Source organism: Nematolebias whitei, chromosome 11 (assembly GCF_014905685.2).
Source record: "Nematolebias whitei isolate Nwh7 chromosome 11, NemWhi1, whole genome shotgun sequence".
NCBI lineage: Eukaryota > Metazoa > Chordata > Actinopteri > Cyprinodontiformes > Rivulidae > Nematolebias > Nematolebias whitei.
The window spans coordinates 17,661,771-17,676,585 of record NC_056508.1 but is presented as its reverse complement, the minus strand read 5'-3'; the positions used below and the strand labels follow the sequence as shown (position 1 = coordinate 17,676,585).

At 41.1% G+C, this 14,815-nt stretch overlaps 2 protein-coding genes across 2 annotated transcripts; one reads left to right on the top strand and one right to left on the bottom strand.

Annotated features, from left to right (window-relative positions):
• Positions 1-720: 720 nt before the first annotated feature.
• LOC119416766 (periphilin-1) lies at positions 721-1,952 on the top strand (the record flags this gene model as incomplete). The annotated part of the gene is given in 2 exon segments (XM_037683950.1): positions 721-879; positions 1,609-1,952. Coding segments are annotated over 2 exon segments (342 nt in total), but the record flags the coding sequence as incomplete, so codon positions are not given.
• Positions 1,953-4,272: 2,320 nt separating this feature from the next.
• On the bottom strand, positions 4,273-12,949 carry LOC119416645 (prickle-like protein 2). The gene is made up of 8 exons (XM_037683831.1): positions 12,743-12,949; positions 10,331-10,444; positions 10,094-10,231; positions 9,674-9,877; positions 8,090-8,276; positions 6,360-6,514; positions 5,446-6,247; positions 4,273-5,368 (listed from the first exon to the last, which is right to left on the bottom strand). Exons 1-8 carry the CDS (start codon positions 12,947-12,949, stop codon positions 4,416-4,418), a joined length of 2,760 nt encoding a protein of 919 aa, XP_037539759.1. The 3' UTR covers positions 4,273-4,415.
• Between the last annotated feature and the right edge of the window lie 1,866 nt (positions 12,950-14,815).

Sequence of the window (14,815 nt, the reverse complement as noted above, 5' to 3'; positions counted from 1 at the left end):
TAGGAGAAGGATCCGGGTACTGAAATGGCCAGCCTGCAGTCCAGATCTTTCACCTATAGAGAACATTTGGCGCTTCATAAAGAGGAAGGTGCGACAAAGAAGGCCCAAGACGATTGAACAGTTAGAGGACTGTATTAGACATGAATGGGAGAGCATTCCTATTTCTAAACTTGAGAAACTGGTCTCCACTGTCCCCAGACGTCTGTTGAGTGTTGTAAGAAGAAGGGGGGATGCCACACAGTGGTAAAAATGGACTTGTCCCAACTTTTTTGGGATTTGTTGAAGCCATGAAATTTGGAAACAACAGATTTTTCCCTTAAAATGAAACATTCTCTCAGTTTAAACTTTTGATCTGTGCTTTGTGTTCTATTCTGAATAAAATATTAGATGTTGGCACCTCCACATCATTGCATTCTGTTTTTATTCACAATTTGTTTAGTGTCCCAACTTTTTTGGAATGCGGTTTGTACATATGTATATGTATATGTACTGTATATTTATATGTATATGTGTGTGTATGTGTGTTGTATGTCTGCTGCATGTTACAGTCTTGGTCTGAGCGGTGGGAGAATTTATAATGAATTTCCGCAGTGTGTCAGGTTTAACGCTGCTCATTAGCACATCAGTCATTATCTGTGTTTGCACCCATGTTTTTGTGTAACTGCAATTATAACACCTCCAGTCTTGTCTTTTCTTCTTGGTTTGAATTCCCCTTTGCAGATTTTTCAGGACGAAAGAAACCAAAGCAAAGAAGGAGATCACAGAGCGACCAAAAGCAAAGACAGGGAGCGAAGCAGAGACGGGGAGCTCCCTTTAACTGCGAGCCAGACAGCTGCACGAGACAGAGCCATCCAACTGAAGAGGAGAGAGATAGATGAGGTGGGGGAGTGTAATTATCCACACACATGTCTTGGGTGAAGGAATGGTTATAAACAGAGGAATAGAAGATAAGAAAGCTGGGATTAGAGGAAGAGTGACAGGGCGAAGATCTTCGTAAGCACTGAGAGACATAAAACAAGGAAGAAAGGATTTGTTTTCTGTAGTCTAAACATCAGGTTTGAAGTGCTGAGGCAACTCAAGTGTCATTATTGGCTTTATTTTGCCACGCCTGACACACAAGGCCTTATTCACTGTTTAACAATATTAATGGGGTCCGTATCTTCTGTATCTTTAGCCTCTCCTGCATGACAGGAGCCTCTAACACGTGCTTTAATGATGCCTTCAATGTGACCAACATCACATCAGGCTGTGCTCATCAGCCTTGTGTTTGTGTGAAAGACTGCACTTGCCTTTCCACCCACTTGATGGAGAAGATGCTTTTGCTTCTTGCTTTTCTCATATCTCCATGGTTGCAGGAATATAAAAGCACTGCAAGATAAAGGAGTGGCAAATGGTTGCTGATGCAAAAATGTCTACCAAAGTCACTGCACCTGATAACACTAGTGAACAGTCTGCACAGGAGACTTTCAAGAATCTAGAAGTTGCTATTTCATTTAGTTAAATTGCTTAACGAGATTTCTTACCTATATCTTTTTATGTTTTTTTTACTCAAGTACGCCCACCTTCTGTTACACTTTGTCCTCATTCTGGATTATGTTTGTCTTTCAGGTTTACTACCAGGAATGTGAAATGTTCGGCTTTGTAGCAAAGATGCTGATAGCAAAGGATCCATCCCTGGAGCGTCCCATCCAGTCCTCGCTGCAGGAGAACCTCCGGGACATTGGCAAGCGCTGCATTGAGGCCATGGAGAAATTCATCCAGGATTATGACTCCAGAGAACTGTTGCACTAATTGTTTGAAAACTTTCTGATGATTGTAAAAATGTAAGCTGCTTTTCTTACTTGTGATATTTTTATGTTCACTGCCTGACGACACTGGACTCAATGCACTTCTCAGTCTCTTGCTGCCCGCCCAGTGACACTGATCCACCAAGAAATCGAAGATTTGAGAATGCCATAATGTTGAAAGACATAGACTGGTCATATTGGCTTTGTTTATGTCTAGCTTAATTTATTTGTAATTGTTGTACTTTTTTAACAACAAAAGAGGCATTATCCCAAATATTGTCAGAAACTGATTCTTGAATAAAATCACGTTACGGCAAGAAATCAGTTCTTGGGTCAGTGGGTGTGCTGGTTATGTGTTATAAGTGCTTTTTAAATGAGCAAGCTGATCTCTGTTGTGGTTGACTTGTCCATTGCTTAGAAAAATCATAGATGAACTCAAGTTCAGATCTGTGATATACTTTAAATAACCTGTTGGGTGAAGGATATGAAAATGGATATTATAAATAGTTGACTGGATCACAACATCCGGCAAGTAACCTGTTAACACTGACAAGCTGCTTTTAGCTAGTAAATTAGTGGGGTTGTTTGCCTCTGCTTCTACTGTAGGTTTGTTTTGCAGACATGCTAACTCTTGTAGCTTGTAAACATTAGCTCCAAAACAACTTTCCTTCAGTCCCAGACCTTTCTTGCAAAAGAGACTTTGATCTCATTGGAATTTGCCTGGTTAAATAAAGGTTAATAAATAACTGGGCAGCACGTGGTGCAGCTGGAAGAGCTGCTGCCTCTCAGAGAGAAGGTTGCTGGATTAAATCCCAGCCAGCGGCCTGTCTGGGTGGAGTTTGCATGTTCTCTCGTGCATGCGTGGGTTTTTCTCCAGGTCCTCCAGTTTCCTCCCACAGACCAAAAACATGCATGTTAGCCTGATTGGTATCTCTTTGTCTCTAGGTGTGAGTGAGAGAGTGAATGGTTGTTTGTCTCTATGTGTCCCTGTGATGGACTGGAGACCTGTCCCGGGTGTCCCCCGCCTCACACAGTGACCCGAAAGGAAAGAAGCTGGTAAAGATGATGTAATGAATACATAACTTCAGCTTTAAGGAAAGTTTGGAGATACATCTTTAGAAGCCAAGCTAAGACCAGTTTGCGTTTTTACCTTATATAATTTTTGGCACCTGTGAGCAGCTTTTTCCTTTTCTGAAATTAATTTTCCACTTTATTTGTGATGAATGGTGTAACAACCAACTTATTGCAAGAGACTTTCTGCTTTCAGGCTCATAGTAATAAGCTTTGAAATACCAAAAATTCACATTTGGTTCAAAGTTTTTTTGAAATTCTTATTTTATCAGGTTATTATGTCTGCTCTGATCCAAACCATGCAGAGTAATGTCAATTTTTGTAATTTCTTTTAGATTAAATCTCAAAACCTTGTTAATGAAAGACATATAGCTTCAATCATGGTCCAGAACTCAACAAATTTTAAACGATAGTCTCCATGTTGAAGTACACTTTATTTTCCGTATAAGACGACAACAATAAATTAACATGCAAGCCTCCCCATCTCTATAATGTTATACAAATAATGGTTATTTTGTTACAAAATATATAAATATTTAAGACCATATGTACATGACATTTACAGGACTACATCCATAGTTAACGTTTATTTCTATATATACATCTAACAGGTATTTGAATGTAATTATATAATTATTATTTGTATTATTATTGTATTATATTATAGTTAGAATAATAATAATTTTAATATTCCTAATATTCTATAGTTGATTCTAAAAAAAAAAAAAAAAAAAAAAAGAAGAAAAACAAAAAAACAGCATGTTGCAGAAAAATAAAGTTGGACCATACCTGACATTACTGTGCCTGAATGGGCAAGGAGCAGAAGCTGCCTGGCTCTCTGTCCTTGGTAAAGCATGGAGAGCTGGCTATGCAGATCACAAAGTTCAACAGAATGTTTTGTACAAGGTGATGATTGGGCTAGCAAACCAACACTATACTCCAGCAGCATTTGGATTCCAGGAAGGTCAACAATGACAGACTGGAATCTAAGACATAACTGTCACAATCCTCACAGTTTCTCATTTGTCCATGTAGAATAAGTTGGTTGCTCTGGGGTTGTTTTCTTAGTTGAATTGGCTGCAGTTTTATCCATTGTACTTTTGGTTTCTGTCTGAAGAAAGTGGTCCATTTCTCTGTGACATGAACACACTCACAGACAGACACGCACATACATTGTGTTTTTTTTTTTTACCTTGACCACAGTATAGAGTTTAGCAGTCAAATTCGTAGTCCAATTATTGGTACAATCATAAGAGTCGATCTCTATCACTGTAAACATTTGTTGTGTAAGCTAGCTGAGCTTCCTCTTATGATTAGATCATACTGTGTAGGTGTACACAAACACTACCCTGTGTAGAGTTGTATAAGCTCACAAGCTCAAAAATGGGACAGCTTTCTTTTCAACCCCTCCACACACACACACACACAGGAACACACAAGCTCTCTAATCACTCACTCTCACCTTCCCACTCTTTCTATTCCTTCTTCCTAACACTTGCTGTCGTCTTACCTTTCTCTCTCACTCTCCTCATCCATCCTTATATTCTTGCTCTAAATCTAGGAAATTATACAGTTTTTGCTCTTCCTCCTCTGGCGGGCGTGCAGCTGGCCATGAATTGGTCCATGCAGAGGTCCATGATGGGCGCCCATCCCAGATGGGCTGTAACGATGGCGCAGATCGTCATTGTTGATGTAGCACAGCTGCACGGGCCGAGGGATTGGGTCGCTTAGGAAGTACTGCTCATCCGGCTCAGATTCAGTGGAAGAGGAGCAGCTGGAACACCACGGATCAGGACCTTCCATGTATCCATCACCCCAGCAAGGCCCACCCAGTCCTGCAGGTTGCCAGCCAGCATTCTGCAAGGTGAGATCAGAAGTGGTGCGTGGGCAAGGCCGGTGGGACTGCTGTCTGTACCCTCCTGGCTCCAGGCCATACAACTCTCGAGCTGCTTGACCAGAGGGGAAGCGATCATAATCCTCTTGTACGCGGCGGTAGGGAAGCTCAACCATTTGAGTGGGACGGTCTGCCACCAGGTGTAAGGCGTTGTCAGACCGAGAACGCCGAGAGCGTTTGTGATGACGACTACTGCGGTGTTGACCACTACCATTGGTTCCACGGTGGTGTTTGCGGCGCCTCGGTTGTGGCTGCTGTTGTTGGGAGACTGATTCCTGAGCATTTATGCGTCTACGAGGCATTCGGTCACTCATGGGAGCCATTCGCAGGTTTCCGCTGCTTCCCATCACTCCAGCTCGACCTTTGCCATCGAAGCCTCGATCTTGTGGGCCATCCCAGTATTGCAGTGGGTACCCAACTCTCAGCGGAGCATACATGTTGTTGTTGTAAGGGCGAGAGGAGGACAGAGACTCCGTGCTGTGGAATTGAACTGACGAGCTGAGCGTGCCCATGTTGCTCTTTTCAGACACAATCACACCAGAGTCTTTGCTCAGGTCAGGCATGGAGAACCTTGACAGATGCTCCTGACGCTTACTGACCCCATCCAGAGAGTTACCTGTTAAAGGAATAAATCAAACATCACATTTGTCCACTTTTTCATATTGAATGATATTACATTGGGTTTCTCATTACCTGTAGCATTGGACATTGTGAGAGAGTCCATGGATCCATGAGGGGTCTGTTCTAGAGGAGTGAGCGGTTCATTAAAGCTCATGGCAGTGATGTGGTTCCTCCTTGTCAGTGGGGGTCGGCCGTCTCTCTGGAATCCATGCAGACTGATGCTCCTCTTATCGGAGAAGCCTTGGTTTTGGTTGGACATCTCATTGAAGCTCATCTGTGTATGAAGCTTGTTAGGTCTGAACTCATCTTGGCTGTGGTGCATCCAGTTTTCATTGAAGGAGTGGCCCCTCAGGGCAGCCATAGGGGTCCTCTTGGCATTACTTTGCTCCTTTCCCCAAGAATCCGGCCTCTTCCCTGGGTTGGCAGTACTTTGGGCAGGTGGATGAGCGTTTGTGTTGGGATTGTATCCCTGCCTGGCATTACACTGGCCCATCAGATGTATAGGGGTAGGGGAGGGTGAGGGATCCCGCTGGGGCCCCTCATAAGAAGCAGAGATGTAGGGGTCGTCCCTGCTCATCCACACTTGGTTAAGGCTTGGGGCTCGGCTCGGAGTGCGGCTAGGTGTGCGGTTTGGTGTCCTGCTCGGAGTCTGGCTCGATGAAAGGCTTAATCTGTCCATCTGAACAGAGAGGGGATCAGTTTCAGCTGAAAGACGGTCAGGCATGGGAGGAGGAGCTGACTGACGGGGCTCGCTGCTCCGGCGATCCTGCTCTGCATTCTTGCGCTCTTTCTTTCCAATCTTGGTGCTGTGGCGGGATTCACGAGAACGAGCACTTTGGAAAGCTGAGTCTGAGGAATCAGACTCTTCTGGATCCTGTTTATTTGAAATCAAACAAATCTGTATCATTATCAAAATCAAAATGTTACAGTCTACTAGACACCTAAACATATTTTTGATAAAACTCAAAGTGTTTTTGTTTGTTTACCTGTCCAGCACTGCAGGAACGTGAACAAAAGATCTGCCCTTGCTTAGGAAGGAAAGGGCGGCCCAGCAGAGATCTCTTGCAACGCGCACAGCAAAAACATTCTTCAGTTGCGTGCCAGTGCTGCCCATCATACGTCATCTGGCCTTGGTCAATGCCTTTAAGAAAGGGAATTTATTTTTACATAGGTAAGAAGAAATAAATCTCAATAAAATATTTTCTGTGAACTGTGTCAGAATCATATGATGCAGCTTTAGGGCCATGATAAGAAAAAAATTACATTATGAATGAAAAAGCAGTCTTACAACTGCTGTAAAATGATGAATGATAAACTGAAGCTGTATGGCATGGCTGCATTGTTGGATGTAGTTGTGACATTATGCGGATGGAAGCATATTTCACAAACAGTGACACAAAAGTGATCGCGGACTACTTCATAAACACAGTGACTCGCACTGGAGGCTGTCCACAGCATAGACATATATACACAGATGCCTCGTTGAGCGGGTTGACCCTCTGCAGCAGTACGTTGGAGCAGCCGCCATTTTGAATGTGGCACATCTGCCGGTCAACAAGGAAAACAAAGAAATGGACTGAACTTCACAAAGCACTGTTTAACAAAGTGTTTTAAGTTAATGCCTGTCATTCACACACTCATATATATGGAAAATTAACAGACACCAAAGACAACATTTGTTACTTTTAATGTGATTATTAAAAATGTTTACTCCTTGAATATTTAGGTTATAGTAAGCACTAAACCAACATATGTATTATTTTGAGTGTTTACAACTACTAACGCGTGTAACAATATTATTGTGGTGGTAAATTTAGAAATATTCATATTTAACATTTAATCTGTGTTTATAATAACCAGATCCTGAAATGTGATGTGTGGATTAAAGAGTACAAATGTTCACATTTAACTGATTTTGATGAATCACATCGATGAACATATAAACACCAATAAATCTTAACAAGGGGTGTGGAGTACTGTATGTTTGTATGTATGTATGTATGTATGTATGTATGTATGTATGTATACTGTATATATATATATATATATATATATATATATTCTATCTATTGCTTCACTTTTGCCACATTCAAAATGGCGGCGACATGGACAACGATTCAGCACTCAATAAGATTCAGCACTCAATAAGACGTCTACGTATATACAGTATGTCTATGGTTCACAGCAGGTGCGAGGCGACCCAGGACGTATTTCGAGTTTATTCTCGTAATTGTATGGCTTTTTTTCTCGTAATGTAATGTTTTTTTTTTCTTAGCGTGGCTCTAAAGCTCTGTGGTAGAATCCACCATTTGGTTTTATCAAACAGTCAATACTGAATCTGGTTTTTGAAACACTTTTTTTTTAAATAAAACATTTGTGGTTCTGTGTTCATTTCTTTTAGGTTAGCACAAATACATTTCACAAGTCCTGTCCTCCAGCTCGAGGAAGTAATCATCTTTCACTGCTCCCTTTACAGTTCGGAGGCACCCTCTGTAACCAACACTTTCATTGTTACTGGAGCTCTGGATGATAATAACTATCCACATCTCGCTGCACTGGGATCCGCCTCTCTGCAGCTGTGGCTCACCAAGGCTCGAAGCCAACACCACATATAGATCACAGAGCTGTTTCAGGTTTTATATGATGAGTGAAAGAAAAAAAAATGTGTTTAGCACCGTAAACAACAATACGAAGCTGTAGAAATTAGGTGTTGTACCTATGTGCTCTCCACATGCATCGCAGTATTCTGCATAAAGAGACTCAAAGCAGTTGCAGCAGTGAGGCCGTCCGTCCTTCATGATGTAACGCTGTCCACCGAGGGTGGTCTCACATTCATAGCAGCAGAAGTGTTTCATGTGCCAGTGCCTTCCTTCTGCTTCGGTACATTCATCAGCAAAGATTAACTGTGGGGTTCAGAGAATACAGGCATCAGGAAGCACAATGAGCACTGTACATCTAGACATTTAAAAGACAAACATTTGGAGGAGTTTTCAACAAACTGCATATAATTATTTGCTACAGTAATTCTTGGCTTCCCTTTGACAGTTCACCCTATGGCCCAAGGCAATATTTACTGCAACCTCTTCTCCCATGTTGCAGAGGCTGCTGAGTTATTTTCCCTCGCTCAGTCTGTTCTAATTCTGTCAATTATTTATAATTATCGAAGGCTCGAAGAAGTCAAACTGCCCAAACTAGAAAATGAGGCACTCAGCTCCCACAATTAACACTTCTAACATTGAACAACAGCTGAAAAACAGGCAAGTTTCAGCTTGAGACTTTCTGCAAAAGTGACAAGACTTTTGTAAGTGTGAGCGATAAGAAAGGGGAACCATTTAACAATCAGCTGATTTATTTAATTTATTCACATAAAGTTAAACGTGGTTATAAAAGGTAAGAAACAGGACGGCACCTACAGTGTGTTACTAGCTTTAGCTGCTTGTTATAACCTAATTAACAGCCAACATGTCTGCTCATAGCCGCCCTCAAGTGTTCAGGAATGCTACGTATCTTTAATGTGCAACTTTTTGCAACAATTCTTTGATTTTTTTACGTTCGTTTAACTAAGCAAGAACATTAGGAGGTAAAAAATATATAAATTTGTTTTTGTTGTTTACAACACAGAACAGCTGAATAAACATCATAAGTAAGATTTTTTTTCTATGTTACATAGTTATATATTTGTGAGTGCTGGAAGTTATTTGGCGATTTCTTCTATCCAATGGAGTGGGAAGTTGGGGTGTGGAGGGTGCTGTAGCACCCATCATGAACGCATGTCCAAATGCAACTTTAAAGGATCATTGAAAATAATAATAATTATTATTATTATTAGTGTTTTTGTACTGTACATGTTCTAAACTAGCACTACTGAATTTCAATAACCTAAAAAATAGCAGCTTATTATTTCAGTTTTATAGATATTGTCTCTCTAAATTATAGAGCACAATTAAATATACACATAAAGGTCAGCACGGTGGAGCAGTTGGCAGAGCTGCAGCCTCTCAGCGAGCAGGTTGCCAGTTCAAATCCCAGTCTGGGGGCATTTCTGGGTGGAGTCTGTATGTTCTGTCCGTGCATGTGTGGGTTTTCTCCAGGTACTCCAGTTTCCTCCCACAGACCAATGCATGTTAGACTGATTGGTAACTCTAAACTGTCTCTATGTGTCCCTGTGATGGACTGGAGACCTGTCCAGGGTGTCCCCCGCCTCTCGTACAAACTGGTGTTAGACCAATCCAAGTTGTCAATCTGTGAAGCGTTCAACCGTTTCGAACCCTGAAAATCTCCCGGGCCCAGACAAGCGTACCTCATCACAGGCACAGCAGCGGGGCTTCAGCCTCTCGGAGTGGTGCCGGCCGCAGAGGATCTTTCCGTCCTGGTGGAAGTATATAAGATCCACCAGCAGTTCCTCACATGTGCAGCAGACAAAGCAAGGAGGATGCCAGCACTTTCCAGGCCCTGCCCTGGCAGCAAAAACTACGATGTCGCCTCCATTTATCTGGCCACCACACTGTAGGTGAGCAAAGACAGGAAAGGACAAAGTGAGCAGATGACAAAGGAAGGAAAAGTAGAAATGAGATAATTACAAGCTGAAAGAAAATGAACAGGAAGGTGCAAAAAAAAGTTTTCATAGAGTCCTTCAAGCTGCTTTGACCAATTTTTAAAATATATTTTCAGTACAAAGTAGGTGAAGAGGTGGAGAGAGGCAACATTTTGTCGTGTTTACCTTTTCACAGCTCATTCCGCTGATGGTGAGGGGGAAAGGACGGACATTACCCCTCCCTAGGTTGTCCTTTTTCCTCTGGTTGCTGAAGATCTTCAGCTCTCGTTTCTCCTCCTCGTCCAGGGCGTTACAGTAACGTACCTGAAACATTATGGTCATCATCAGGGGGCGAAAAACATGTGGAACGCTTTCAGGAAATCACAGTTTTCACATGCGAATGAGAAGTTTGTGCAGTTTTACCTCATTGTCATGTGGTGGCAACTGGTGAAGAAGTTGCTTGATGCGATATTTTTCTCCAGGGCTGTTAATGTAGGGGACTTTCTCCTCTGGCATGGAATTATAATACTGATGCACCTGGAACACAAAACAGATACACTTCACTTCACGTGTAGGGGCAGGGCATCTCGTGGTGTCTCTGAGCAGGACACCCAATCCCGAATTGCTCCCCGGGCGCCTACATAGTTGCCCACTGCTCTACCTGGTATATCAGGTGCAGTGGGTTAAATGCAGAGAACCAGAAATGCTACAAATTGCTGACTGATCTATGCAGACGTACAACCATGACACAATAGTATTTTCACCTCAGTAGTTGGTTAAACTTGAAGTTACATATTTAAATAGTAACCAAGCATGAAGCAACGTTAATGTTTATTTTGAGGTTTCACTTGAGAGTTGATGAGGGCAAATCTAAAGTTTATTTCCATTTTAGTTCTGTGCTTTATATTTTCTCAACTTGAGTGACGTTTCCTAATACAGAACAATCTTCCAGTACACGTGTGGATAACCTTGATGTTATTTTCTGAAGGAGGATTTAGTGAAAACATTTTGAACTAACACTATCTTACCTGTCGTAGATGGCTCTGTGGACAAGCTCAAATTTGAGAAATGGAATTGAATTCTGCCTAGATCAGGGGTCTGCAACATTTACGGTCCAAAGAGCCATTTATGCCCCTTCCTTCACTAAATTAAAATGTCCGGAGCCACAAAACCGGCTCCAGCTGTTATTATCAACTGGTGGCCCGCGGACCACTTTAAGTTTGTTGGAGGAAGCTTTTCAGGCCAGTAGAAGCGGCATAATAAAATTAAAAATATCTAATGATTTTTAACACATTGATATTTTTACATTTTAAGACAAAACAAAAAGACCGGCTTATTGTAAAGAATGATTACTTTTTAAATCTAGTTTTTACCAATTAAAAAAAAGAAATTAAGAACATGACTTATGCAGGTCTAGTGATTTTTTTTTTAACTGTGGAAAAATTAAGCATCCTACTTTAAAGGAATAAAGCATAAAGTTAAAGTGAGTACGTTTTACTCCTTGTATTAGTACTAGTATTCACTGATTTGCAAAATAAATGACATGAAACTGTTAAAACTAGCAGTGGTTTGTTGGTTTTGGTCAAGAGCCGCTGCAGAGGAACCAAAACCTAGTTGGATGAGTTAACAACTAGAAGTTTATTTTATATTGCTGTCACAATTATTAAGGTTGTTATTGTCACTAGAATTTGCACATAGCAGCAGCAACTAGCTGTATCACTTCCAGTGCCACCACTGGTACTTCTTTCTGACAGGGTTTTCATAATATTTCTGCTAGAATAACCTTTTAATAAGAAACTGACAACAATATAAAGGTTTACAAACAGTAGTATTGATGTGAACTGGTGTAAATGTGTCCAGTATTACAGGGCAGCAGGAATCTGTTTGACAAGCTCTGATGAATCCTTAACTTATCAGTTTGGTCAGAAATTATGTTGTTTTTTTCTCCTAAATATAATTGAACAAAGAGCTATTTGCATCAAGTCAGACATTAATTGTGCAGAACCTTTCCACATAACCTCCTTACAAAAGGAGAACTATGAATTTCAGTATGAATGAGAAGCAACACAATAAAGCTGCAAGACAAAACTGTGAAGTGACCATTCTGTAAAGGTTCAGTGCTCCAAGCCACATGTGGAAAACAACTAATTATGTAGTCCACTGTAAAATAAATGAAAAGCCTAGATAAAAAAAAAACCCACCTAATTTACCTAAATTTAGTTGCGTTTTGGTGAATCGTTACTTTATATGTTGTCTGTCTAAAACAGGTCTCTTGTAAATGAGTCCTCGTGACTCAGTGAGACTAACCTGGATGAATAAAGGTTGAATGAATGGGGAAAAAAAAGGTATTTATGAAGGAGTGCACGTCGCCTGTCGCCTTTCATGTCAGCATCTTAGACTAAGGCTGTCGATACATTCAGTACACTGCATCAGAAATGTAAAGCTGCAACGTTGTTATTATTTTACATTACACGAGGTTTAATTATGTTTACATATTCAACTCAATTCAATTCAATTCAAAAACACTTTGTTAATCCCAGAGGTAAATTAAGTGTTGTCATAGCTCATCGTCCTGGTTTCATTCAAGAGTTGTTATAGATGCTGATAGCTGTGGACAGGAAGGATCTCCTGCAGTGAATCTGAAGAATCTGGCCACAGATACTGATCCGTCCATCTGGATGCAGCTTGCTGTCAGATCCAGTGGGCCTCTTGGTCCTCCAGGGCAGCAGGACCTCTTGGTCCTCCTGGGCAGCAGGACTGCCTGAATGCCGAGCAGAACTCCTCCCTGAGCAATGGTCACTCCTCCCAGCAGTCTGCTGAGCTCCTCGTCGCTACGGAAAGACAGCTGAAGGTGCTGGAGGATGACCCAGTTCCAGGATCTCGGCAGTCAAGCACTCGAGCACCGCTGCCAGGTTGATGGGAATTCATCCACGGCACCTCCTTTTCAGGGATTTGGGGCTGCAGTGGCAGTATTTGAGCTTTTGAGACGTTAATCAGCTGCTCCTGGTGGTTAAAAAGCACCTTGTTGCCATGGTTACGCATCATAACAAATGCCCGTAAGTAAAAAAAGTTTCTGTAAAAATCCTTCCAGCTGCACAGCATCCGATAATCATCCCAAAAAAAAGTGATTGACATTCAGAAAAAAGAGGAATTTACGTTTGATTCACTCTTATTTTATTAATTCATGCAACAAACTTATTCGAATGAATCATCAATGACTTTTAAATTCATTTCATGCTCTTCATGCCAGTAGGACTTGTTTACGCGCTGCCCTCCGTCATCGTTGCCATATATATATATATATGTATGGTCAACTAGCCACACCCTCACAGCAATTACATTTCCCGACGCAGCAGAGCCCGGTCTCCTCAACATTAACTTCTCCTTGTATTTACATGTTAACTGGGGAAATACAAAAAACCGTGATTGGTGTATATGAGGGGGAAATATTCAAAGCAATCACGTTGCTTGTCTGACTTTCAGCAAACTAATCTCTGTAGCAAAAAAAAAGTCCATGTTGAGTCAAGTTTTTCCAATTCAGTTTACATAATCAGTCGCGTGGAAAGTGAGAAGAAAGAAAAGGCCTCTCCGCCCCTCCATTTCACTTGTTTCACTCCGTTCAGGTGCAGAGTGGTTTTGCTTGCGTCTTCAAATGAGCTCTAAATAAGGAACAAGATTTAAAAGACAAGTACAAGCATTGCAACGAATATTTACCGTCAACCTGCGTACATAGGAAATGCTGAGTGCAGCTCTTGCACATGCTGCTCTCGCTTTTATAATAAAAAATTATTTATTCATGAAATTATTTCCATTTGCAAAACAATTGCTATGGAAATTCAATTCAGTTCATTTCTATAGCACCAAATCACAGCAAAGTTGTCTCAGGGCACTTTACAGAAACATTCACATACATAGAAAAGCCAGTTAGTAAAGTTGTCTATCTAAGGAAGGATGGCAGAAAATACTTTTGATCTAATTTGTTCTATGAACTCCAGATGAGTCCAAAGCGCTCACGTTCTCAAGGAACACCAGTAAATATTTATGTGGTCCACAAAAGAACAGATAGGAAAAACATTTTTTCTAAGTTAGTAATTAAATCCTCATTGTTTCCTGAACTTCCTGCTTAAGATACCATATTATTTTACATTATTATTGTTTAATGTATATCTTAGATCCTTGTATCTGTTTCTTTTCATACTTTATATTCTTTTTTTGTTGTTGTTGCTATTTTTGGGTGTAACTGGGACCTTGGGTATACAATTTTGTTCCACCTCATGTACCACATTTGATGAGAATGACAATAAAAACCTTGAACATAATGGTTAAATGAATTGGATGCACAGTTATTGTCTTTATTTATTTATTTATTTTCTTCTTCTTTCAGCTGCTCCTTCTTCAGGAGTCACCACAGTGAACTAAGTCCCACGAAAACTTGGCAATTGTTTTTACACTGGATGTTCTTCCTGATGCAACCACAGACACCGAGCTGCCACAGCATCTGTGTGGAGCAGAGAGCTGGCATGTAGGGCACCCAGGGGAGCAGATGGTGGGGGTTAAGAACTTTGCTCAAGGGCCCAGAGTGGAGCAAATGAGAGTGGAGGCAGGTGTGGGTGTTTCACCTAACCCACCCACATTTTGATGTTGTCGGTACCAGGAATTGAACCAGCAATCTTCCGATCACATACCCACCTTCTCTAACCTCTACTCCACCACTCCCAGTTATTGTCTTCATATGTTGGAGAAAATAGTAGCAAAGATGGAGGAAATGTCTAATGGTGTTTTATATATACAACAGTTCCTCGTTTATCACGAGGGATCCACCCTGAATCTCCACGATAAGTGAAAAACTGCAAAGTAGAAATAGTAGAATAACTAGTAAGTAGTTATTTATTTTAGTATACATATATA

Coding starts and splice junctions, on each gene's coding strand:
- LOC119416645 (XM_037683831.1), bottom strand. CDS start 12,949: ATGCGTAACCATGGCAACAAGGTGCTTTTTAACCACCAGGAGCAGCTG. Junction 10,445..12,742: donor GCACCTTCAGCTGTCTTTCC/GTAGCGACGAGG, acceptor TTTGTGTTCCAG/GTGCATCAGTATTATAATTC. Junction 5,369..5,445: donor CACAATGTCCAATGCTACAG/GTAATGAGAAAC, acceptor TTCCTTTAACAG/GTAACTCTCTGGATGGGGTC.